This window comes from Phalaenopsis equestris, unplaced genomic scaffold (genome assembly GCF_001263595.1).
Source record: "Phalaenopsis equestris unplaced genomic scaffold, ASM126359v1 Scaffold000878, whole genome shotgun sequence".
Lineage (NCBI taxonomy): Eukaryota > Viridiplantae > Streptophyta > Magnoliopsida > Asparagales > Orchidaceae > Phalaenopsis > Phalaenopsis equestris.
Window position 1 is genome coordinate 1,520,352 of NW_018165318.1, and position 27,816 is coordinate 1,548,167.

The 27,816-nt window shown below is 33.0% G+C and overlaps 1 protein-coding gene across 1 annotated transcript; it reads left to right on the plus strand.

Moving 5' to 3' along the window:
• The first annotated feature begins 11,827 nt into the window (after nucleotides 1–11,827).
• On the plus strand, nucleotides 11,828–27,419 carry LOC110032158 (selenoprotein K). The gene is made up of 4 exons (XM_020735684.1): nucleotides 11,828–11,904; nucleotides 26,696–26,799; nucleotides 26,913–27,072; nucleotides 27,187–27,419. Exons 1-4 carry the CDS (start codon nucleotides 11,886–11,888, stop codon nucleotides 27,219–27,221), a joined length of 318 nt encoding a protein of 105 aa, XP_020591343.1. The 5' UTR covers nucleotides 11,828–11,885; the 3' UTR covers nucleotides 27,222–27,419.
• The last annotated feature ends 397 nt before the right edge of the window (nucleotides 27,420–27,816 follow it).

Here is a 27,816-nt window from a genome sequence, read left to right on the forward strand (position 1 = left end):
CTTACACATTTGTACATCACGGAATCTACATGTTTTTCGAAAATTGAGATCATTAGTAATTTCTTGGTCCTCTTTGTTTCCTTTTTTCAGTTACAATGTTCAGATTTACAAGGCTGCAGATGTTTTTTCTCCTCTTAACTTCCAGCAAAATTCAATCAAGTTTATCTGTCTCAAGGCTTGTTTTGTTATTAAATTTCAATAAATCTGTTAGTTCACTATATTATTTAGCCATGGTTTGCCACTATTAGCTTATTGAAACTTTATTGCAGTCTTGTTTTAGAATGTTCCATCGCTTCAACTTTTTTTTATATAAAATTTGAGGAGAGTTCACAACAATCACTAGCAGCCTTTTAGGTTTTCAAATAGTATTTTTTTTAGTTGGAATATGTTGTCATATTGTATTGGTTCTTTTATTATCTTCTTATTTTTTATAAAAATCAGTTCTGTAACTCTCAATCATTGAGCTTTATTCAACGAAGGTGGTGGGATTAACTGAAGATTGTTAAGATTTCATGTCTCGTGCAGTCCATAGTAGACGACTCATTCAATGACTTGCACTCAACCACAATTGATAATTGTAAACAGGCAGGGTGTTTTTATTGCGCTCTTGGGATTGTGCGGAATTAAAACTTAGTCTATAATTCCCGGTTGCTTCCTTTCAATACAACCCTCTCTATATGTGGGCATTTTAGAACTGCACCCTATGGGGGAGGGTGGCGGTTTGATCAACTTCTAGTGTTGGTTTCAATGTAGAGGGTCTCTTTTGCTGGTTGGTGTTTTTTTTGTTGTTTTGGTTGTTAGCTCCTATGACGTTGGAGAAGGGTTCCACTGCCAAGTGGGGTTAATAGGTATTGTGCTTGCCAGTGGTATACTGTAGGTGTGATGAGAGAAGTCTTTTCTTCCTTTAACTACTCTTTCCCCTTCACTAGTTCCAGAAGATTTTTAATGGGATGGATCAAAGTTAGGTTTATTTTTCTAGAGGATGTTGGAAATATAGCTTTGTGAACCGTAACTTGTAAAATTTTATTGGAAAAATGGGTCAGTTGTTCCTATTTCTAATTTGAGTAGGCGTGATGGTACAAATGAAACTTTAAGGGCAAAACTAAGATTTTTTTCAAACTCGAGGGACCAAATTCTCTTCTAATGATTTTTTTCTTTTCCCTCTCTTTTTCTTTTTTTCTTTTTTTCTCATTTGATTTTTATTGAATTGAATTCAGAATGTTTTAGTACAAAAATCATCTCTTTTTGCTTGTGCTTATGATCATATCTATTTTAGCTTGGTTGTGTGTGTATAACATCAACTGTTCGGTACCTAAAATTTTTCATTTGTTTGGCATCTCTTTACTAGTATGAGCATCTTGCTTCATCATAGATTTTACCCGTGTAGTTTTGCCAATTGAAAGTAGTTGAATACTTGAGGCCTTTCGGGTAAATATTATTTCTTATTCCACTGTTTCGTTGTACTTGAACTAATGCTCTCTTTTTCTCAATTTGTATGTGCCATATGTGAAATGGCTTGGAGCCGGCCATAGTAATGACCATTTCCATGTATTTTCTTCATTTCTATCAGTGCCTAACATTAAATCGGAGTTCTATTGCATCTCTTCAATTGGAATACTATGACAATGACCCAAAACATTTTTTTGACAATTTAATTATCAGGACATTTGCTTTTGATCTTTGCTTGTGCTGGTTTTTTAAATGATGTCATGCTAATCTTTTTTGGGGTGCACCAATACTATTAACTTCTACTTCCAGTCCCCATCAGCCTCGTCACGTGAGGCAATGTATTCACTGTTTCCACCACATCCTCCCAACTTTTATGAATGACTCACGAACTATTTGTAGTAATTTTGCAAGTCAATTGGAGCTTTATTTTACCCGTATGGAGGCTGGAGCGCTAGCTGTCAGCAGGTGGATAGATTTTTACATCTTCTGAGCAGATTAGATTGGTCTTTAGGTAATCATTCTTATCGAATATCTGATAAATAAGTTATATGAATGACAACTTTTTTTTTCCAAGAGTTGTGAATACTTGATTAGTATGGAAATACTATATCCAGAGTGCTGATTTACTGCTTGTTCCACCAGAGATTAGTAATTTGGCAAGTGAGGAGTGCATCATTTAAATTTTGGTTTTTTGGGGGGAATGTAACTTTTTTCTTTCCAGGAAATATGTTATGGGAATTTTTTGCTGATCATGGGGTGAATATAATTGGGGAGATAAGACTAGAGAAAGAGTACAGGATAAACTTCAATTATGGAGGTCTACAATAGATTCTAAAGGCCTTCGTTTGAGTAGATTTAAAACTGATTACATTGAATGTAATTTTGGTAGTAGTAGTTCTAATGGCGGAGTTGTAACTATGGGAAATCAAATTATATGTGTGATCATTTTAGATATCTCGGATCTATTGTTCAAAGTGATAGTGATGTAAATGGGGATGTTAGTAGTAGAATTTAAGTTGGTTGGTTGGAGGAATGCATCAGGCCAATTGTGTGATAGAAAAGTATTGTTTAGCTTAAAGAAAATTTTTATAAGATGGTGGTGAGACCTGCAATGTAGAAAAAGGATTCATGTAATCGTGGTAAAGGCTTGTTGTTGTTGATAATTTTTTTCTGAATTTTTTAGGTTCTTTATATTTCATGGTCAAATGGTACTTGTTCAAAAAGTTTAATCCCGTGCATGCATTACCTCTTACTAACTAGTGAACCTAAACTTAAAAACACGAATAGTGAATATAATTTACAAAAATAAGAAGGCACAATAATGAGTACATAAGTGCAAAGTAAAAAAATAACACATTTCATGGATAGACTCTGCGGTGCTTGGGTTGTAGTGTTGTGACGTTAATGAAGTAATAATATGGCGCTACACTACATATATTGTCAATTTATAGAAATTAAAAGGCCAATTATGCAATCAGAGCAACAATGATACAACAGAACAATAACGGGCTTAAACATAATTGAATTAACACTTAAAAATTTATAATAATATTGTCCTAAAATAAAAAAAAAACTAACGTCGTTTCTTTAGTGCCAAAAAATTGATTTGTGGTGTGAACATATGTTTAGGCAAGTGCATGTGTCAACACAATCAAGTAGTATATAAATTTTGAGCTGATTATCCATCCCACAAAGAACAAAGTTACTTTTTAAATAAACCAAAGACTATCCTAAGTGTCTACTAGTTTTATCTAATTCAACAATTTTCAAATGTGAGTTATAAAAAAATCTTAAGAATTGTAAATGGTTAAAATTTTTATAATTCTTTTTAATTGTTTAATTGAAAACCTGTTTAAGCTGGTATTGTGTTTAGGTTTAGGTTCTATTCAAGTTTTCATAATGCAGCTGACAATCGAGAACATAAATACTTCTTTTTTTTCCCTAGATATTAAGTAATGCTGAAGATTCATATTACATTTTAGTATTCTAAACCATGCAAATTTTTTTTAGGAATCTGTATTTCTCAATTGATTGCACTCACCTAATAGCAATATGCATATTCCACCCAAGAAATGTGTTAACATAGTTGTTCCTTTAGTACTCTTTCGAAATTTCTAGATCACAAGATCTTTTAACACTTTGAGTGACTAACTTGAAAATAAATGAAGCATGCGAAGTTAACATATCAACTTATGTCAGTTCATCCAATATAGATCTTGAATAGATTAAAACTGCAACACGAGTATTAGCTCAAATGAGCTAGGGACTTTGTTACACAACATGATTACAAATGACAAATGATAAATGAAAACTAGTTCAAATCTAAAACTAACAAAAAAGTGATTATTAAAACAATTTGTATGCTCTTCACTTGAAATCTTGTCGAATATTTTAAAAAATTCTTCAAAATGCTCCCTTACACACTCATGTCTCACTCCCTTACACACACAAGTCTCCAAAAAAAATTTTTTATCCCTCTACTCCCGTGGACAGTTGCCCTTTCTATCCAATTTCGGCAAAAATCGACATTGAAATTATTAAAACGCATCAAAAACTGAACAAAGCAAGTTATTGGCTTATTGGCGCTGCGGTACCTAATTCAAGCTCAGTAGTGTTGAGCGTTCGGGGTTCTGGACATTTTTTTTGGCTCAGCTCGATAAGCGGCTTGTGAATTGATCTTGAAGAGCTAACAAGCTATACAAGCCAGTCTCGACTCGACTCGTTAGCTCGTGAAATGGCTCAATAAAAAAATATTAATATAACATATGTTTAAAATATATTAAATTCTAATATTTTATCTTTATATTATTAAAAATGTTAGAAAAATAATTTTTTTTATATTCTATGTCAAATGATTTCTTATTATCTCGTAATTATTCCTTCTATTTTTTATTTTATTATAACATTAGCTTAAATTAATATTATTTTCTCTTCTTTATAATAAACAAGTCAGTTCGAACTCATAGACTTAAGTTGGAGCTCAAATTCGATTAATTGCTCCAGCTCAAACTTGATTAATTTATGAAGCACAAGCTCAAGAGTGGCTTGAGCTCGACTTGACTCGTTTATACCCCTAGTGGGGCTCCCCAGTTCTGTAACATTGGCCCCCCAATGCTGTAACAATGGCACTACAGTATCTGCTTCAGTAATTTTGCTCCAATATTTGTCATTTTCTTTCCAATTTGTTGCTCTGTAAATTTCCTACATAGCACTAAATAAAAAACAACATACTAGGCATAGAATAACATTATATTTTTGCACAAATACAGAATTATTTTTACTTATTTTTAATGCTCAACTCTATCTTTCTTTCTTCTCATTTGTTTTGTAATTAGCTTTTCAGCCATAATTTTTCTTTGCTTGTTTTAATAACAGTAGCTTATTTTGCTTCGATATTTGAGAAAGACGCAACCTGATGTAGTTCCAGTTAAAGTGTAAGTATATTTTTTGGCTTTCATACCATCATAATCACCTCCAAGATAGCATCTACAAACACCTGCAGAAATAGATTCTCTTTTGAAAGAAGACCCCCATGAATAATATCTTAGAGGTTAAAAAGATCCCCTCAACAACCTCCTAATCTTATTTTTCTGTATTGGTCATGTATCTGCGTACACACCCCACTGTAGGTGATCTATTAAGCTTGGTATAAATCATCGAATTGAAATATCTTGAAATGGCTTGCTAGAGAAGCACTGATTGGTTTTGCATTTTTAATTCTGAATCTATCAAAGCCTTTCCATATATTTGGCTTTTGCTATTTCAGCACGCCATTCTTTTTATAACAAACCAACCTCAACTAAATAATTTTATTTTGCAATCCCTGAATCATTCAGTTTAAACTTTACAGAAAATTCCTTCAATTTATTTTTTTCTCTTATGCCATCTCTTTCAACAAGCATATCATCTTTGTATACTAATAAAATAATACATGAATCATCACGATACATTTCATCTCTTATGGAATAATTTAATATATGTATGCGTTGAACTCCATTATCATTATCCAAGGGTTTATTTGAATCCATACAGCTTTTTATTTAGCTTGCACGCATGGCTTTTAGTTCTAGAAACTCAAAAGCCTTGATGTTTCACCATGTAAATATCTTCATTTTGGTCACTATGAAAAAAAAAAAACTATTGTCATATGTATTTATTGTAAATGTAGATCCTCAGATACCATAATGTTGAAAATCAAACTAGCTGTAGTAATCTTCCTTTTGTCTAGGTACATGAACCTTTTTTGCATAAGCTATTTTGCCTTGTGGGTGTCAACCCCAAAATGGTTGCAAGGCTAATGATGAAGATATTTTCTTTGTGGTAACTCAGATAATGTCTGTCTAGTTCTTATGAAGGCACTTAATCTCATCATATTTCATAGATAGCTCTAATAGAATCTTTAGCTTGTAGCTTCATCAAAACATCCTCACTCATCACCATTAGTCAAAAGTAAATAATTTAAATATGGAACATCACTAATTAGATTTGGAAATTTTATAAGATCTTTTATTCTCAAACATGGTTGTAGCTTGTAGTAGGTTTTATTTGCAGTTATATATTTTCATAATTTGCTTACAATTTTCAATGATATTTATTTTAGAGGTCTCCTTTAGCTGAAATTGCTTATACATAGTATACTCCCCTCTTGCATTGCTAAACTCTATAACTTGCCTAGATATTGCTAACTTCATTAAATATGATATTTCTATTTTTTATGACGTTAATTTCGTCATTCCAAACAATATAAAATTTATCATCACAATAACCAATTAAAAGAACACTTTCTAGGCTTAGGATGTCATTTTGTTTTAGCTATTAGAATCGAAGTATACTAAGGATAAGCAAAGTTTTTTTGTGTGCGGGAATTTACCTTTTTTCTTACCGAAACTTCTAGTATCTTGTCATCGAAAGGACCACATGTACTCAAGTGATCAAGTAGGTTGTTGTTGACAACATTTAAAAAATCAGACTGAACTGGCCGGTTCAACCGTGAACCAAATTGGAGAACCCGTACTATCTTTTAAAAAATGTGAATATGATTTTATATTTTTTCTTCTCGGGTTATAGTTCCCACACTCTGCCGGTCATTTTGTCATTCCAAGCAATATAAAATTCTATTTTTTATATGATATTAAAATATGATATTTCTATTTTTTATGACGTTAATTTCGTCATTCCAAACAATATAAAATTTATCATCACAATAACCAATTAAAAGAACACTTTCTAGGCTTAGGATGTCATTTTGTTTTAGCTATTAGAATCGAAGTATACTAAGGATAAGCAAAGTTTTTTTGTGTGCGGGAATTTACCTTTTTTCTTACCGAAACTTCTAGTATCTTGTCATCGAAAGGACCACATGTACTCAAGTGATCAAGTAGGTTGTTGTTGACAACATTTAAAAAATCAGACTGAACTGGCCGGTTCAACCGTGAACCAAATTGGAGAACCCGTACTATCTTTTAAAAAATGTGAATATGATTTTATATTTTTTCTTCTCGGGTTATAGTTCCCACACTCTGCCGGTCATTTTGTCATTCCAAGCAATATAAAATTCTATTTTTTATATGATATTACTATTTTTTATGACGTTAATTTCGTCATTCCAAACAATATAAAATTCATCATCACAGTAACCAATTAAAAGAACACTTTCTAGGCTTAGGATGTCATTTTGTTTTAGCTATAGAATCGAAGCATACTAACGATAAGCAAAGTTTTTTTGTGTGCGGGAATTTACCTTTTTACTTACCCAAACTTCTTCTAGTAACTTGTCATCGAAAGGAACACATGGTACTCAATTGATCTAGTAAGTTGTTGTTGACAACGTTTAGAAAATCAGACCAGACAGGCCCGTTCAACCATGAACCAAATCGGAGAACCCGTACTGTCTTTTGAAAAATGTGAACATGATTTTATATTTTTTCTTCTCGTGTTACAGTTCCCACACGCCGCCGGTCATTTTGTCATTCAAACAATATAAAATTCTTTTTTTTTATGTGATATTTCTATTTTTTATGACGTTAATTTCATCATTCCAAACAATATAAAATTCATCATCACAATAACCAATTAAAAGAACACTTTCTAGGCTTAGGATGTCATACTGTTTTAGCTATTAGAATCAAAGTATACTAAGAATAAGCAAAGTTTTTTTGTGTGCGGGAATTTACCTTTTTACTTACCCAAACTTCTTCTAGTAACTGGTCATCGAAAGGAACACATGGTACTCAATTGATCAAGTAGGTTGTTGTTGACAACGTTTAGAAAATCAGTCCGGACTGACCGGTTCAACCGTGAACCAAACGGAGAACCCGTACTATCTTTTGAAAAATATGAATATGATTTTATATTTTTTCTTCTCGGGTTACAGTTCCCACACGCCGCCGGTCATTTTCCCAATTCAAAAAACAATATCAAGTCAACACTTAAGTAGAGACATGCTTTCTCCGGATTCCAAATCCCATTAAATAGAAGAGGGCAATTTTTTGGGATTAGAGCCAACTAAAAAGCAATTTATTTATTTATTTATTTTTATATTTATATTATTGTATTATTATTGCATTATTTAGGTTATATTTTAATTAATTTTTATATTTATTTTGTCATCATGTTCAACTCTTATTAAACCAATGAACCTTTCCTTTTTTCAATTTGATGTTCGATCTGATTTTCACAACCTGTGTTGTTGACAAGTATGATTCTGATTTTCATAAGTTTGTTAAAGAGATTAGTGATTTTGCATACGTTTTAATAAATGATTCTTTGAATGTCATATATTGCGTCATAATTTATCTTAACAACTATTTAGGATTCCAAGAAAAGACACCAAAAACTAGACCTTTTAGCATATAACGTAAGTGTATGTGCCGATCAAATAATATATAATGAGTAAAGTATAGCGTCGTGGCACTGCTTCCCAATTTTTTTTTTTTTTTTTTTTGAATGCTATTTTTCAAAATTTTCCTTCTTCACATTCTTGAAGTCTATCTCGGATAATTTGAGTGATATCTTCTTAAATCATTGAATATTTGTGATAGCAATTCACTTAAAATTTGTTCTAAATTTATCTATACCATGCTTATTTTATGGAAATTTTATATTTTATTATTATCAAAAACTTTGCATCAAGCATTGATCATAGCAAACTTGGTTGGTTTTTATATTAGTAATTTTCATTTCTATTATTAAAATATGCCTGATATGATGGTTTATGCGAATGAGATGCATTCCTTTTGGACATGTTTAGGGTCCGGTGCAGTTAATTCTTTTGATGGTTTTATTGATTTGTAAATGAGGGCTCTTATTTGTTGTTGTGCTTATCAAGTTACCTTGTCCATATCTGTTCTTGCCATGCTAATTTCGTGGATGCTATTTGTATGTCACACTTGTCTACTTGCTATAATATATATTTCAGGAATTTGAACAGAGAAGGGATTTTATTAATTGATTTCTTTCAAAAAAATGTTGTAACGGCCCAAACTCTCATCCATCGAGATGCTTTATGTTTTGATATAATTGTGTCACAGTTTTGTCCTATTTCAAGAATCCCAGAGTGTTCCCCACGAGCACTTTTTGGGTCTTTCATGAAATTTCAACCTTTACATCAAAATGCATCTCGATATTTAAGAACTCAGTTTTATTTTATTCAAGGGTTCCATAATTTTTTTCACTAAGCCAATTAATATCCCCATCTTTCTTTTAACCTAGAATAATCTTCGGACAAATATTAGTATCTTTAAATCAGTGTAGCAGATATCTTTTGTGATAGTGTGAACTCTCTTCGATTGAGATGTTATCCTTTTTGGCCAAATGGTCTCATGATTTTTGTCCCATTGGCTTAACTTGTCAAGCCACCCACTCCTGGAGTACTCCCGCAGGAGCAAGAACACGTTTAAATTTAGAGTTTTTAATGAAATTACAACCGTTATATCTAAAGACGTCTTGATGTTTAAGAGATCAACTTTATTTTATTTAAGTGGTTTCACAAATTTAAAGACTAGCAACCTAGAAATGTAAATGTTCATAAATAGGAAACTTGAATGATTTGAATAAAATTTCTCACTCCAGCTTCTATCTTGGGTAATTTGGATTTATGATTTTATAATATGTAATATATGTCGGACATACTTTCAGAAAAAGTCGAATTGATGCACGTTTGATTTTTTTCTTGTTTTGGTGAACTGTAGTTTATGTTCATCTCAAAATAATTAGTCATTATCAATGTTGTAGAAATTGACCCAAATTTTCTTCCTTCACATAATCGTTGCCTCAACTTTATCTATCACCCTTGCAATCTTATTTATATGCACCTTTTATAGAAGATCATGCATAATAATTCAAAGGCACAATATTAATTTTTAGTTTTATGAATGATGATTAGCGATATTTGGTGGTGTGTTTACATTCAGTTCGTCGACCAGACGTGTTGGTCAACGTACGTAATAATTTTTCTATGCGATAATGGAAAATGAAAACTATCAAGGCATGGAGGTCATTAAACTTGTTTTCCTAGGCCGGCAATCATGTTGCACATAACACAACACACAAATCTTATGAATTTACAAATCTAATTCTTAAATTTTAATTTTTTATATTTTTAACTCAATTTATTTACTCATGCAAAATATATCATTATTATTAACTTTTTAAAAGTGAGATGTACCATTTGATGAGCGCATGGAATGGCATGATGGTAAATATCAAAAAAGTTTAGGAGTTGCATGTTATTATGTTAGAATTGTTTGGCATGTATGTAAGTTTATTTAATGTAGTGGTTTTGTAGGTAAGATTGCTAATCAGTATAAGCAATCTGTTACTTTTGATAATTATTGAACCTTAGATTTGTCAAAAATTATGCGTAAGCTAATTGGTCATAAGAGCTAACATCGATCATTCAAATTGTATGTTCAATTTTGGGATCTCACTTGGAATTATTTGCCTTCTTCATTTTTCGCTTTCCTTTAGATTTTAAAAAAATTATTCGGACGAGAAAGCATAATTATTACGTTGCTGATTGGAAAATGTTTTGTTGAAAAATTAACATAATGAATATCAGAAGGGCATTTACGTACAGGCCCCTCAATTCTTAGGTTTTTACATATCTGACACCTTTTTTTTTTTTACATTTATACCACCCAAATTATTCATGTCACATTGCAAATATCACTCTTAAGTGATATATATATATATATATGACAGATGAAAAAATTGAAGTGCAGGTATTAGATATGTAAATAAATAGAAATCAAGTGGTATGTTTGTAAATGTTCTTTATAATTAATTTTTTTACTTTGAAGTAAATTTAACTTTATTGAAACATTAGCTTGTTAAAAGTTTCACTTCAGTTCTATTTGAATTGAGCAGTTGTATATTTATCTAAATTATAAGTTATTTTAATTGTTTTTTTTCTTCATTTTGGTTAAATTTGAAGTAACTTTTTATAGTATTTTAAATTAGAAATTTCATCTTGCCCTGATTCATGTTCTAAGTTGGGAAAATTTTCAAGCTGATTCATATAGAAGAAAGTCTTATATATTGGTGTAAATGAGACGAATTTGAGCGAGCTTGAGACTTGTACATGTTCGACTCATTCAAATTTTTAGTACTTATGTTGGGCTCGTGTTCGAAATAACTTGTGCATAACATGTTCGTGTTTCGCTCGATTTAAATTCATTTATTTGAATGAAGTTCGTGTTTGGAGTAAGTGAAATAATAATTTTATTAAATTTTAATAAATCATATATTATGCCCAATTTAATTAAATTCAGCTAGTGTTTTTGCATAAGCATGATGCTGATTTTGAAATTTTTAGATTACTTTTTTTTTTTTATATAGAGTACAAATGTTATTTTTATTTTTCTTGATATGGGATTAATGCAGTAATATGTGGAATCCGCCCATGAGAATTGGTGGGGGGAGAGGGAGATTTTTTGGGGCATTTACATGCATTCCACCCAATTCTTATGTATTTACATATCCAACACAAATTAATAAAATATAATTCTTTTTAAAATATAATATTAAATTTAATTATATATAAATATTATAGAAATATCATGTTATTAATTAATTAATTAGAGTCAAATCAAGCTAAATAATCGAATTAATAATAATGTAGCCATAAACTATATATTTTTTATAATAAATTTGTTTTTTTTATTATAGATTTCTAATTTTATTCAATTTGTATTTGTGTATTTACATTTGTAAATGCCCTAATAAAATAAATGTAATATATAATTGAAAAAAATTAAAATATTAAGTATTTATCTAAGAATATTATTACATCTTAAAACATATTTCATAATAACTAAAAAATAATAATTTTAATATGCTTTAGAAACATCTAGGCTCCAAGGCCTCGACCACTATAAATTACCTGGGCCTCATCTTTTCCTTCCGTTCGATAATTTGGAGGAGTCTAGCTCTCGAGCATGGCGTACGTTGAGAAAGGTATGGGATTTCTTCTCCTTCCTAAAGCGTTAAGGATCACGATGTTAACTTCCATCCTTTTCTAATTGTGGGTACCGTTTACCCCAATATGATCATGTCTGCATTCGACTTAGGTTATTTATTGTGTGTGGGCGTTTTGTGGCCGACGATTTCGACCTTATTTGCAGTTGATTAATTCCAGATTCTCAAGAAATTACGGGGATCGGATTTAAGATAGAAAACTTGTTGCCGTGATTGATTTTTATTTTTATTTCATTATAGGAATTTGATGTTGTGGTGCCTTGGAGAATCAGAATTACTTACTACTCATTGGCCTCGAAGATTATTTTTAATTTCACTTTTAATTGCTTGGAACTTCCTTTAAATTTAGGTCTATTAGCTGTGGAGGAGAATAGGAGCATATTGGTATAGTGAGAAAATTTGATTCTTTTTACTGGTCTCTTATAGTTTTGCTTTTTGAGCAAACCCTATTTGATGGTGATGTTGGAAGTTTATTGAAAGCCAAAGTATTGGTTTGTTTTGGGACACAAAAACTCTTGAGATTTGTTGTTAAATTGGATGAACTATGAGATTCAGGAGCATCAAGCGCTAAAATTTAATGGAATATCCACGCTGCTTCAAAAATTTGATATAAACTGTGTGATGGAAATTATCTTTAATGCTTGGATTTGTATTTTCCTCTTTGAACATTTAGTTCAGCAAGCACATTCTATCATATTGAAAAATCATGATTTTTATTCCTTATTTATTTTTTCTTAAATGGCCAGAAGATGTTTTGTAACATGTGATAGATAAAGCTAATTTTATGGTGATTCTTAGTGTTCTTTATTTTGTTCCTGATTTTTAAGTAATAGCCTTTTGAGATGCATCGATATTTTGAGCTGAAGACGTGTTTTATTTTTTAAGTGACTAAAATATTATTAACAGATTATTAAATCTGTCGCTGTTGTTTGTCTTTAGATGGTTTTCTCATTTACTGGATGCCAACTCAATTTGGATTGCTTTATAGTTATTCAATTTGAAGGCCATGATTTTTTTTTTTTTTGCTTACTCTAAATTATAGAACCTACTTTTATTCATTTGTTATAGATGAAAAACATCTAGGCTAAAGAATTTGTTAAAGGGCCTTCTTTTGCTTTAGTTCTTGTTTACTTTTATGTCTGAAGTTTGTCTACATGATCATTAATTGGGAAGTTGTGATTTTGAGAGCTAATCCTGTTTTATGAGTTAATGAAAGAAATATTTTCTTAAAGGAGATATTGTTATCATTAAAGTTTAGTTGGTTTTGACATCAAGCATAAAAGTGATCCTATTTTCAAATCAACATTGAGAACACAATCAATTACGACTTTCTCCTTCCTTATTATCCCTCTTTTAATGTTTATGGAGGTCTGGAAAAGAAATGTAGATATTTCATCAACTAGTCTAAGATCATAGCTTTCATGGTGGTTTCGTTGATGTGATAAAACCTTATCGAATAGAAGGCTTGGTTTGAAAACCATCTTGCTAGGATGTATTGAAACCCCATTTTATTTTTGTTTGACCAAAAATTTCTAGGGAGAATCAATATAGTATTTTGCTAGGACTTGTCATAGGAGAAGGATTTTCTTTGGATTATGTGGATGCCACAACAATTGGATCACTTGAGCCTACTTCTAGGAATAACAATGAACCACGCAAATGTAATTCTTCATACTCAAACTGAGGTTGCAGATGCTACTATGTCATTCATCAATTACTATATTTCTTACACCCAAAGTTAGGCATATTTGGTCACTATTGATGAAGACTCAATAGAGGTTGAGAGTACAACCATTAGAGTGCCTCATAGGCATATTGGGTAATTGAATATAAGAATTGTTGGAATTCTCGTATTGGGTGAAACAATGAGCACTTGTTCTTAGATTAGAAAAGAAAGCGTTTGATACAGAGGCATCACTCCTCCAATTTTTTGTTCTATGAAAAATGTGTCAGGGCGCTTTGTGGAGAGATTGGGTTGTTGCTAACAAACATGGATGGGCTTCCCTTGCCTATCAAATGTACTCCTTGGAGTCAAACAAAAGGCATGTCTTATTTTCAAATTGCTTTTATATAATAGATTCAACTTATTTTTTTAACAATTTATCAAAATTAGATATACCCGATATGGCTCTAGACTAATGTGTAGTATGAAATTAGACAAATTTCTTATTTTATCGTAGTAGTTGTAGTAGAAATTTCTTAGATCTGAGAGTCAAGTGGGATTTTATGTCATTGGATATTTAATTTGATACAAGCAATTAGTTCTCTTAATGCTTTTATCCATGGTGTTTCATATAGATCAAGTTATAAATGACGAGCAAGATAATTTTAAAGCAAGCACAGAAGGGTAAAATATTCAATTATTGAAGAGTTTGAGCTTCCATAGAGAAAATAATCTCTTATATATGCAACGACTTCGTGTTGAATGTCACATTTACGTAATTCTTTGTGAACTAGTGCCTTCCTTGTGGTGTACCCGCAAACCAATATAAAGGGATTTCGAGCTAAGCTAAGGAAAGTGATTCACTCCAACTCTAGGATGAACACCAATCCCTCAGTTTAGAGATTCTCTCCATCGCAGTGCTACCCTTTTGCATAAAAGACAGCTCTCGATTTGTCTCTCAATTTATTGTCTCTTGCCTTCTTTTGTACGACTCTTGGTGGGCTGCAAGTGCTTCTCAGGAGAGAATAGACTCCATTATTTGGTGAGATCTACTCCTTTTTTCTTGTTCATTATTGTTAAGAGAATTTGGTCTATTGAGATTAGTCGTGATCCCTAACATTCTTCATCAATCTAGTTTTTCGTCGAATGACCACGCTTGGGCCAGGGCCATACAGTGCATAAAACCTTCTAGAAACAGATTACCCATGTTGTGCCTTGTAGTTGAAGATCTCAACATTGGCTTTCAAGGCCCAATACATGAGTAGTACGTTGGGCACATGTAGAAGAGGTCTTGTTATAGGTGGGTTAAAGTAGACCTAGAAGATTACAAAGAAGGGAAAGAAGATCTTATTGGGGCTCGCTAGTTGGATCTGATTGGTTGTTATGGTTTTCATCTAGCTGATATAGCCTTAGAATGACGTGTAGCATGAAATTAGACAAATATCTTGTTTTATCATAGTAGTTGTAGCAAGTTCTTAAATCCAAATAAGATTATATGTCATTGGAAATTTAATTTGATATAGATAATTAGTTCTCTTAATGGTTTTATTCATAGTGTTTCATATATATCAGGTTATAAATGATGAGCAAGATAATTTTAAAGCAACCGCAAAAGGGCAAGATATCCAATTATTAAAGAGTTTGTGCTTCCATAGAGAAAATAATTTCTTTTATATATGCAACGACTTCGTGTTAAATGTTACATTTACGTAACTCTTTGTGAACTAGGGCCTCCCATGTGGTGTACCCGCGGACCAATATAAAGGGATTTTGAGCTAAGCTAAGGCAAGTGATTCACTCCAACTCTAGAATGGGCACCAATCCTTCAGGGCAGAGCTTCTTTCCATCGAAGTGCTACCCTTTTGCGTAAAAGTTAGCTCTCAGTTTGTCTCTCACTGTTTTGTCTCTTACCTTCCTTTGTCCAACTCCTGGTGGGCTGCAAGTGCTTCTCAGGTGAGAATAAACTCCATTATTTGGTGAGATCTACTCATTTCATCTTGTTCATTATTATTAAGAGAATTTGGTCTATTACGATTACTCATGATCTCTAACATTCTCCATCAATCTAGTTTTTCTTGGAATGACTATGCTTGGGCCTAGGGTCATACAGTGCCTATAACCTTTTAGAAAGAGACCACCCATGTTGTGCCTTGTAGGGTAAGATCTGAACATTGGCCTTCAAGGCCCATTGCATGGGTAGTAGGTTGGCACATGTTGACAAGCTTTTGTTAGAGGTGGGTTAAAGTAGACCTACAAGATTACAAAGAAGGGAAAGAAGAGCTTATTGGGGCTAGGTTGTTGGATCAGAATGGTCGTTGTGGCTTTCATCTTATTGATCTGTCTTTAGAGTGATGTGTAGTATGAAATTAGACAAATATCTTATTTTATCATAGGAGTTGTAGCAAGCTCTTAGATCCAAGAATCAAGTGGGATTTTATGTCATTGGAAATTTAATTTGATATAGGCAATTAGTTCTCTTAATGGTTTTATCCATAGTGTTTCATATAGATCAGGTTATAAATGATAAGCAAAATAAGTTTAAAGCAAGCGCAAATGGGTAAGATATTCAATTATCAAAGAGGTTGAGCTTCCTTGGAGAAAATAATTTCTTATATATGCAACGACTTCGTATTGAGTGTCACATTTACGCGATTCTTTGTGAACTAGGGCCTCCCATATGGTGTACCCTCAGGCCAATATAAGGGGATTTCGAGCTAAGCTAAGGAAAGTGATTCACTCCAACTCTAGGATGAACACCAATCCCTCAGGGTAGAGCTTCTCTTCATTGAAGTGCTACCCTTTTGCATAAAAGGCAGCTCACAGTTTGTCTCTCACTTTCTTGTCTCTTAGTTTCCTTTATCCAACCCTTGGTAGGCTACAAGTGCTTCTCGGGAGAGAATAGACTCCATTATTTGTGAGATCTACTCCTTTCTTATTGTTCATTATTTTTAAGAGTAGCATTCTCCATCAATCTAGTTTTCGTGAAATGACCACGCCCGCGTTGGGCCCTGGGGCTTGTGGTTTTTTTTTTTTTTTGAACAAAATAAGATTTTAAAATTTAAATTTAATATAATATATAATGTAATTTTATTTTTGTGAAAATGGTATTTTTTATTATTTTTGGAAAATGATGAGACTAGATAGATCTCCTATATCTAATAGTCTAAATAACTGAGCATGATACCATAAATGATATATCATCTCGAAGGATGAATATATCACTTATTGGTAGACTTAACTATCTAAATTTAAAAGTTTATGGCTTTATTTTGGTCTGCGAATTTTATAACCGACAAATTCCTTTATCTAATACATATATTAGATAGGGTTTAGATTAATATGAGTTTTTAATTCCCTATAGAAACAATCTCTTATAGTTAATTACATCCCAAATGACGAAGGTCATTTTAGAAAACTTTCGATAATGATCAGAGATTTCGTCTTCAACAATTCAACGTTTAGGTTTTCACAATTGCTTATAGGAAAAATCAAGTGAGATGGGTTCGAATAGGAATAACTATTTTCATAATCTAAATGAGCGAAAAGTAGGAGATACTGAAGATACTGAAGAAGATTCAGTGACATCTCAAACCAACATATGGTTTGACTTTACATATTTGAAAGATAAATTATTTGATGTTTTAGTCTTGCAAATTATTTAAGATAAGCGGGACTTGTGTCTACATTTCATATGTAAATGACCTGAAGAAATAGAAGGAATTATGTTGTACCAGACGACGACCTCGGAATCTTAAAAAGTTTAGGACTTATATCGTAAGATATAAAATCATAGAAAGTCCTAAAAGATAGTATATGAGGATTTACGATGTGTCAAACGAACGACCTCAGTGTCATATAGGTATGTTATTTAAATCTATCGAAGCTCGGTTGAGGTTTCTGTCTCCACCTTTTGTTGTAGTCCTGACTACCTCCCGGAGGTGAATCGTCTATCGACCATGTCGTTATCTTGTTCTGAGAACTGAATGAAGAAAGGAAAAAACCATGCCTCAAACGGCCTATCCTAGGGGATTGTATGAACATACTAAAAGGTAGTGACTAAAAGCAAGAGTACAGACAAATGTATATACTATAGTGCAATAATACAAAAAAAGAAGCAATGTAACAGAGTACGGTAAAGAAAAGTACAAAAAACATGCAGAAAGGTACAACACAATATAAAAGAAAAGAAATGTACAATAAAGAAGAACTATGTAATAGGAAAAATAAAGAAACTGAAGCAACTAAAAGGGTACCATGGTTAATTCTGACGAAACTACAAAACAGATTACAATTGCATAATATTAAGGGATTAAATAAACATTTGCAGCTTATAAAAAAAAGTTAAATGATAAGCATATGAAAATTTAAGGTGAAATATATGATTTTAATTTAGGGTTAGGCTCAAACTAGACTTTTTTTCTCTTTTATCTCGATCCCACAGGCAACTGATATGTAGAAGTCATCCTATCAATATCAACTAGAGGTCACTAACGAATCACCCCTATAATCGGGCAGCCCTAGACCCTGTCGTTCAATGGATGTGCGAGTCTAAATAGTATCTGGTCTTATCTTATTAAAGATACAAAGTACCTATGTAAGATAGTATCTGAACTTATCGAGATATGGTGCACTTATATGTGATGTTAGGATAAGTGATATGTAGTATCTGAACTTATCAATCAACAATATACAATGTGGCGATGACTAATGAATGATATCTATTATGTAATACCTGAACTTTCAAAGGAAATGTAATATTTATCTTTGTAGTATTTGTCATGTAGGGTGTGATGTGTAATATGTGACGTGTTACAAATGTAGTATTTGTCGTATGGGGTGTGATGTGTAATATGTGACGTGTTACAAATGTACTATCTGTCGTTTGGGGTGTGATGTGTATCGTGGTATTTGTTGTGTAGTGTCTAGACTTATCAGTTAAAGATATGTAATGTCTGTTCTTTTCACCATGTGTAATATCTGTAGTATCTGTTCTTTTGTAACTACCAGTTCTCAGACCTTTTGAAGAAGGGTCAGGGCTATCGACGACTTAAGAGAGTGAAATGACATCTCACTAATTGAATATCGATTTTTATATTTTCAGCTATAAGAAAAGCTGATCAATGGTTGTTTGCATCATTGTCTATTACCCCGCATATCAAACTTAGAAGCCACTTTAATGATTCATATGCTTATTTAATAATTTTTTTTTTGAATGTTTGGTATAATGCAATTGAAAGGGACGAATTTTTAACAGGTTCATAATGTTAATCCTTTATTTTCATATTTAACCCCGAGCTATAGTTATATGTATATAACTGTTTCATGCCACACCTCAACACCTTTAACTTCCTTGAATGTCAATCCAAATATGTCTTGCGATATATATATATATTTATATATAAAAATCCCAAGAAGACCCAATTCATAAGAAGTATTGTCTAACGTTTGCCATATCCAAATTAAAATACAGTTTTTCAACCCCTTTTTTTATGTATATATATTTTTTGTCATAACTTCCCAATTCCAGGTGCACTATAAAAATGTATTCAAGGGCAAATTCCAAGCGAAGAAAATTAGAAAGATTATTCATATCACCAGGAAAGAAATCATTAGAGAAGAAATTGCCTAAACACTTCTCCATAGATTATGAACCGTAAATGATAAAGACTAGTCAGAGATCTTGGCATTCGAATGAGATTTACACTGAGATTCAAATATCGAAGTTGTTTTAAATTTTTATATATATATATTTGATATGGGGAGTTTATGAACAGCAAACGAATGCTTTAAGATGCCTTTGAAATTTCAGTAAGCATTTCAGCTAAAAGAATTACAAAGCAAGCAATCTTAACAAATGTAAATAATCAATGAATAACAGTCCAATCATGACAAACGACAGAACCAGTGAAGTGGTATGGATTAAAAAATCTAGGTGTTACATATTTAAACAAATAGAATTCATAACTCTCAGCTAAATGATACATACGCACGAGATGATTAAAGAGAGTTCACAACTTCCCTTTTTATGATTTGGATATTGAGCATACAAACATTCATGAATGATCAAATATACATCTATCTCATACTTTTCATATTCAAATATATTCATATTCTAAAAAAAAATGTACATCTCATATTTTAAACTTCAGTTTATACATATATCACATCATTTATAATCGGGGCTACATGAAAAGAGCCAGGATAACAACAAGAAATTTTTCATATGACGAGAAAACCTTGGGTGGCATAAATGTGAAATAGTTTAATATTGGGTTTGTGAATATATAATCATTAAGGGGTGTATATGAAAAATCTTCCCAAATACATTTATATTCAAAGCAAAATATGTTCATCTCCCAACAAAAGATATGTAGCAGAATTATAAAAGTATACAAGAAAGCTAGTTTTCCAAATCTGAATCAAACTAATTTATTGTAATCAAAGAAGAACTAGTATACCCAATACCTAATCCGTTTTTTTTTATTTATTTATCTAACTTATGAACTTTGTTCTTTATACTTATATCATCCATATTTTCAAATCATATCAAGAACACCATCGTTTTATCATTTAGCTAGTAGAAAAGACATTTTTATACATGATTTTTATACATGTATGAAGTAATATGAAGTAACGGGTATATCAAGGTTGAGGTTCACATATTGAATAAATAAATACCGAAACAAATTGTATTGTATATATATGAATCTACTTGATAAAAAGAACAGTGAAGAAGATGAGAGCACTCAAAATCAGCAAACGAATCCAGGTCCAACAAAGGGGCCAAAAACTGAACCACTAGAAAGACAAACCAAGCCCTAATCAGTTATTCAAAACACCAAAATGGCGTAATGCTTATACTTGAATAAAGGGGCAGCAAGAAGAACAAAACCAAGCCCCAATCAGTTATTTAAAGCACCAAAATGTCCTAATGCTTATACTCGAATAAAGGGGCAGCAAGAAGAACAAAACCGAGCCCCAATCAGTTATTCAAATGCAATTACAATTCCAATATATATTATTCAAATAGAAGCATCAACGATAGGAGCAAAAACCGAGCCTCAAATAGCTGTTTAAAACTAAACAGTACTTCCAACATATATTCCGATATGGGCTAGTAGGAAGAGCAAAACCAAGTTATCAAATAAACTGCTCAAAGCATGATAATTCCAGCGAGTTCACTTTCACAAATCTCTTTTCAAGAAATCTATAAAAATAAACCGATCTTCTTCAATAAGCATCATATATCCATGGGTCTAGTCTTTTTTAAAATAAAATTGTGCTTAATGTTCAAGAATCACTAATAACGTAAACCAAAAGAGGAGGTCAAATTCTCAGATAGATTAAGACAGATTTTATAAACTCATTTGATAATGATCCTGAAAATCTTTTGAAAAGGCCGAAGAAGAAGAAGAGAATAACTTACCTCCGAATGTTTTTCCAGAATGTTTCCAGAAGGTTTAAAAGAACTTAGAGGCAGTAAGCAAAAAAAAACAATCTCGTGGTCACAAGAATGAAAGAAGCTAATCCTGAAAGAAATTGTCAGCTAACCGAAATTCTTCCTTAGCATACGAATAAAAAAAATCCAACCCAAAAATTTTCCTCGAACAATTTTCAAAGAAAACAAAGTCAATCTCAAGCAAAAATCCTCAAATCGTTCAGATGAAAAAAGTGCACCCCTAATCCTTCGCCAGAGGAGGTATTTATAGCCAACGAGAGAAGAATTTTCTTGAATGGGCAGGGAGAGGTGCTTGTCGATGAGGCTTACGCATTTGGGCGGGAAAATTTGTTAGAAAAGAAAGAGTTCCCGGCAAGACAACTGGCGGCGAAAGTCGGTTAAGACCGGCGAGGAAAGAGATTACCGGATAACCGGTAGAAGCTTCGAGATCCGGTCAAGAGAAGGGAGAAGGAAAATGTTCGATTAGGACAAGAACAGTTCCGAGAGGAGGAGGGGAGGAACACGTGTGAGGGAGTTAAGATTTAGGATTTTAAAACCATTTTATTTAGAAAAAAAGGATTTTTATTATTTTTTATTAAAAGAAAATATCAAATTTTGTGCAACTCATTCGTGCGCGGCGCCCCAACAAAATGGGTGTCCTTCCTAGCTAAAATTGACGTCCCGGAAGCACCGGCGTAGTCTGTTTCATCATTCGGGGTCATCTGAACAAATTCGTCGACAATTGCACCAAATTAACCTCAGCTTGTGCGCGTTGTGATGAACAAAATTATTTTGGTCCGATCGGAGCCATTCAATGAATAAAAAAATAAAAATGTTAACCGGTCCTCACATAAGTGCAACCAAAGTCAAACACATCGCTCGTGGTGGCAAGTCAAACGTCGCACACGTCATGATATCCACCTATGTCTTTCAAATTTCTTTAAAAGTTCAATTTGAGCTTCAATATGTCGGTTTTTCAATCGATTCAATCGAATGTTAAGGATCTGAAACAGCCCATATGAAACTTCAAAAAACGAAGAAGTAGCTCGAATTTCTAAGTGGTGTAGATCCCGGTCTAATCCTCTAGTAGAGTCAAAATAGAGAAATCCTAAGGCTAGATCTTAAGGTATCTAGGGAAGGGAAAAAAAAGACCTCAAAATGAGGTCAATAGGGCCCTGCAATGCCTATAACCTTTTCGGAACAGACCATCCATGTTGTGCCTTGTAGTTGAGGATCTCAACATTAGCCTTCAAGGCGCATTGAACGCGGAGTATGTTGGGCACATGTAGACTAGCTTTTGTTAGAGGTGGGTTAAAGTAGACCTACAATATTACAAATAAGGGAAAGAAGAGCTTATTGGGGCTACCTGGTTGGATCTGATTGGTCGTTGTGGTTTTCATCTAACCATTACTTCTTGGTTTTAGTTTGAAAAAGTGTTATGTATTTATATAATTGAGGAAATTTGAACCAGTTTTCTTTTTGTTTGGGAAGTAGTTTAGTTTTCATTCTTCTAGGAATTTGTTTCATTCAGTTTTAGTAGTTGGTTTTCTATTTACATGAATGTAGTTTTATAAAGTCTAGAACTTGTAATAATATATATATATATATATATACATATATATACATATCGAAGCGGTGATCGACAGTGAAGATCGGACACCACATGTAACTCTGCATGCGGTGTCCGCACGGAATAATTTTTCCATCATGGGGCCTAGCGCATGGGAAAACAGTATTTGGGCCTCTGCTAAATACTATTTTTTTTTTATTATATATATATATATATATATATATATATTTTATTTTTTTTTTTGAATGTTAATGTACAGATTTTTGTTTTCATTAATTTGATTTGTTTTGATTGTCTTTCCTTTCTCCCCTTCATTCTAATTTTATTTCTTTCCTCGCTAGTAGATCCTATAATGAGCATATATGCTCGTCTTTGCATCAATAAAACTTACATTGAGTTCTATTATAACATACTATCAGAGCATGGCCCAAACTGAGTTGTCAGGCTCTCCTTGTAGCCGACTAGGTCTACTTTTAGTCGCCTCTGCCTTCCTTCCCATGTTCCTACCGCTTCCCCTAATCCCGCCTCATGGATCCCTTCTCCAGATTCATGACTCTAGGTGGCTAGGTTTCCGCCTCCAAAGAATGTCCCCAGGTGGCTAGATTTTTGGCTATAGGATCCCCTACTCCTGTCTCCAAAACTTGTTCTTTTGGTGAAGGGTTCCATAACCTGTTCTTTAAGTGACCTTAAGTGGAATCTTTGTCGACAGTATCACAAAGTTCAGTTTCAGTTAAATGTCCCATAACTTAAGTTCTTTGGTGACCCCAAGTGGAATCTTGCCAGCAGTCGAAATCTTGCAAAACCACTGACGAACTCCTAAAGCATTGAGTCATCTTGAGATTGTGCTTTCTTAACCATCAGGTCTTCTCAACTTTAGATTTCATAATTTTTTAGCGGCCTTCGATCGGAATACAGCCCCAACTCAGGATAAACTTAATAACAGATCCATATAATGTGTTTTCCTCAGATATTCTATTACTTGAAAAGGGTATCGGTGTCTTGACCTTATCATAAATAATGTCTATGTGAGTATTGATATCTCCATTTTGAAATTGTTCCCAATTTTTCTAATTCGGCCTCTTGTGAGGGGGAGCTAGAGTTCTTGGACATTGTTGCTTACCCTACTCCTGTGGATGCTCCACCAACGTCACCTACAATCGAGGAACCCTCTGTTTCGTTGGTTTCACCCACTTCTCCTACCACCAAGGAGCCCTTTGTCTCTTTGGTTCCACTAGCACATCCTCCCACTCTCCGTGTCTATACTCGACGCACTTGTTTTGATGCTCCTACTTTGAAGCTCAATGACCCTTTGTTGGACCCTGAATCTCCTCCAGACGACACCCCTAGCATTGCTCCTACTCCAAATGAGGATGTCAGTTCCTCTACTAAGGCACGCAATCTCACATGTTCTCTCTATCCCGTGACAAACTATGTCTCTCTTTCCAGATTATCGCTAATCTATAGAGCATTTCTTGTTGCCCTAACCAATCATCAGCTTCCATCTATTATTGAGGTTGTTTTAGCAGACCCAACCTGAAAAGCTGTCGCCAAAGTGGAGATGAATGTCCTTTAGTGAGATTATTTTTGGGACACTATTGATCTTCCTCTGGGCAAAAAAGCAGTGGGATGTCGATGGATTTTTAGCATTAAGTTTAATTCTGATGGATCCTTTGAATGCAACAATGCACGGTTGGTCGCAAAAGGGTATTCACAGACCTACGGAGCTAACTATGATGAGTCATTTGCTCCAGTTATTAACTTAAACACCATTTGGGTCCTCTTGTCTCTTGCAATGAATCTGGATTGGTTGTTATTCCAGCTTGATGTCAAGTATGCATTCATGAATAACGGTCTTACAGAGGAGGTATACATGCTCTTCTTCCAGCCTTTGACTCCACTGCTTCCCAAGGGCAAGTATGTAGACTGCGAAAATCCCTATGGATTGAAGCAATCACCACCTCTTGGTGGTGGATCATGGATTCACTCAGGCTTAATTGGATTACACTCTCTTCTTCTGACATTCTTCCGGTGACCAGGTAGTTATCTTTATCGTCTATGTTGACGATTATGTTCTCACAGGTAATGATTTACTAGCATTTGAGTCTCTGAAAGGCATTATTGTTGTTTCTTTTGAAATGAAGAATTTGAAATCTCTCTGATATTTCTTAGGCATCATAGTTATTCATCTCAGGATATTTGTTTGCTCAGTAGAAATATGTGATTGACCAGCTGACAGAGAACAGTTTTCTCCTGTGCAAAACAATGGTTGTCCCGATCGATCTCAAAGAAAAGTTTCTTGATGTTCCTAATGCAGTTCTTGTAAATAAAACTCACTACCATTATTTTATGGGGAAACTCATATACGTCCCGACATATGTCACGCTGTCGGGATAGTCAGCAAATTCATACATTATCTTTATGAGCACCACCTTCAAGTTGTACAATGAATTGTCTACTATTTAAAAGGCACACAGGACTCATGTGTGTTTTTTTCCCGTCACACCTCTCGTTCTATTGCAGCTTGCACAGACGCGGATTGAGTCGGATCCGTCCATCATCGGCGATCTACCACAGGGTACTTATTTGTGTGGGGGACCTAGTTACATGGAAAATCAAGAAGCAGCCTATAGTTGCTCTGAACAGTGTAAAAGTCGAATTTCGATCCATCTCCCTGGGAATTTGTGAAGCGTCTGGTTGCACATTATGCTCCACGAACTATTTATGACAACCTCTGCTCTCGTACAATTGTTATGTGATAACAATGTTGTCATTAGCATTGCTTACAACCTGATCTAGCATGATCGCACTAAGCATATTGAGACTATCACTTCATTAAGGAAAAACTTGAGTTTGGAGAAATTTATGTTCTGTTTGTGTCATCTAGTGCTTAGCTGACAGATATTCTCACTTGAGGGGAAGTATTAGAATATTAGAATATTAATATGCAGATTTATGTTTTAATTACTTTTATTTGCTTTTATTTGTTTTCCTTTTTCTCCTTTATTCTGATTTTATTTCTTTCTGTATTAGTTGGTCTTGTAGTTGGTATTTATACCTCTCTTTGCATTAATAAAACTTATTTTGATATATATATATATATATATTGTTATGTAAGTAATAGAAAATTAGATTTTTCCTCGCATTATTCTCTTTTTCTGTTTACAGAGAGAAAGAACTTCGATTTTCTTTATTTTTTACGTGGCTTCTAAGTACTGAGAATGACCAATAAATCTGCCATGCATCAGGGAATTAAGAGGGCTTTAGGCATCGACATGATTGTTTTCTGATTAGAAAAACAAGGACGAGGAAAACACAGCCCAGAAACTGACCTAAAGTTCTGTACAGGATTTGAATTTGTCTTCTTTTTTTGAGTTTTAGTTGTACAGCGGGTTTATGTTTTAATAGTATATATTTTAGTTTAGTTGCCGAGGAGCGGCGTATAAAATGTTCAAGGATCGGATTAGATGCATTATAAGAGAATTATACAGTCTTCATTGAATATGAAGACCTCAAGGAAAGATGGAATTGTTATCTTGAAATGACATGCAAATTAATGAGGTATATTATAGATTGATATAAAAAAAAAATGTGATGAAATTAGTTATCTGCTAGATGCATGAAGTCTTGGGTTCAAATGAGTTACTTATTGAGATTTGGATAATTATGCATGATGTTAGAGGAGTTTTGTTCACTTTTTTAATAGAGTTTTCTTCAAAAGTAGTTTAATCTATATAAAGATATAGTTAAAAGTTTAGAATTGTGCATGTCCACCCTTCTTTATTACTTCGTAATCGCATGGGATGAGATACAGAGCAACTCGAATTACTCTCTGATTATTTATTTATTTATTATTTCCAAGAACGCATCAAAAGCATACCATTTATGTAGTTGTTTAGGTGCTATATAGGATACAATGCATTTTTAGAAAATTTGGTGCTATATAGGGTGGCATATTTGTAAAAATTGAAGCTTAGATGTTAGATATGTAAATACATAAAGTATTAAAAACTATGAATTCGAGTCTCCCTATTCGTTATTGTTGGTATATTGTCATACTGTTTATACTAACAACTCGAACAAAATGTTTTCGCTGTTGCAGGAGTCGTGAAGCCCAAAAGAACAGTATGGCGTTTGAGTATTATAACCGATTTCTTCTGGGCCATTTTTAACTTCATCGGAGTGTTCTTCACGACCATGTTTTCTGTACGCACTCAATGACACCACACACACACATATATATATATATATATATATATTTCTATTTATGTTTTTTCTATTTTACCAAAAGCAGTAGTAACTTGCCTTATTACTATTAGATGGAAAAAAGCAACGAGTACAAGAAGGGTTTAGGTGCAGGGAAGAAATGGGATGGTGGACCTGGCGGAGGCGGCCCGGGAGGTGGACCTGGTAGAGGCCCATATGGTGGCGGGCCTCGTGGGCCTCGGACAATGGCCGATCTCCGAGCCAACGACCATAGTAAATATTAATTCATATTACCTTTTTTTTTGTTGTCATCCTAAGAAACTCTTGCTTTATATTTATTGTTTTATATTTTCCATGAACTGAGTTTCTCTCATGTTTATTTTTCAGGTTCTCTACCTGCGTGTGGTTCCTGCTGCGGTTAAGATTGTTGGTTTTAAGAAATAAAAGTGTCTTTTAGTGAAATCATGTTGTTAGGGATTATATGAAATTGTCTTTATGTTGATGATATACAATTAATGTGCACACAAAATAGTCTTGTATCAAGTAAAATGATTATGGCCTCCGTGTATGAATCTCATGAAATTGAAATATAACTATGATTAAGAGCCAGTTTGAGATAACATTTTTTATTATGTTGTGTTATAAGTCATCATCATAGTTGTGTTTGGCTATTATTTTTATTATTATTTTTTAAAATTTTCTGTAATAGAAAGCTGATTTTTATAATTATATTTATTAAAGTATGTTAATGATAAGAAAATTTTTGTTTGATTTTTATTTTGATTTTTATTTTGATTTTTTTTTTTTTTCACAAGTCTTATAATCATTTTATAAGTTGCGGTTAGTGTTAAATTATTCGTAAATTAAAGCAGAATAGCGAACTGAACAATTTCTTTTTTTTCTTATGAACTTCAAAGTTCAAATTTTTTTGTAATATTAAATTTTGATTTTTATTTAAACGTCTATTATATTAGATGTTATTTTAGTTCTAGATGTTAGGCACATTTTTTTGGCTGA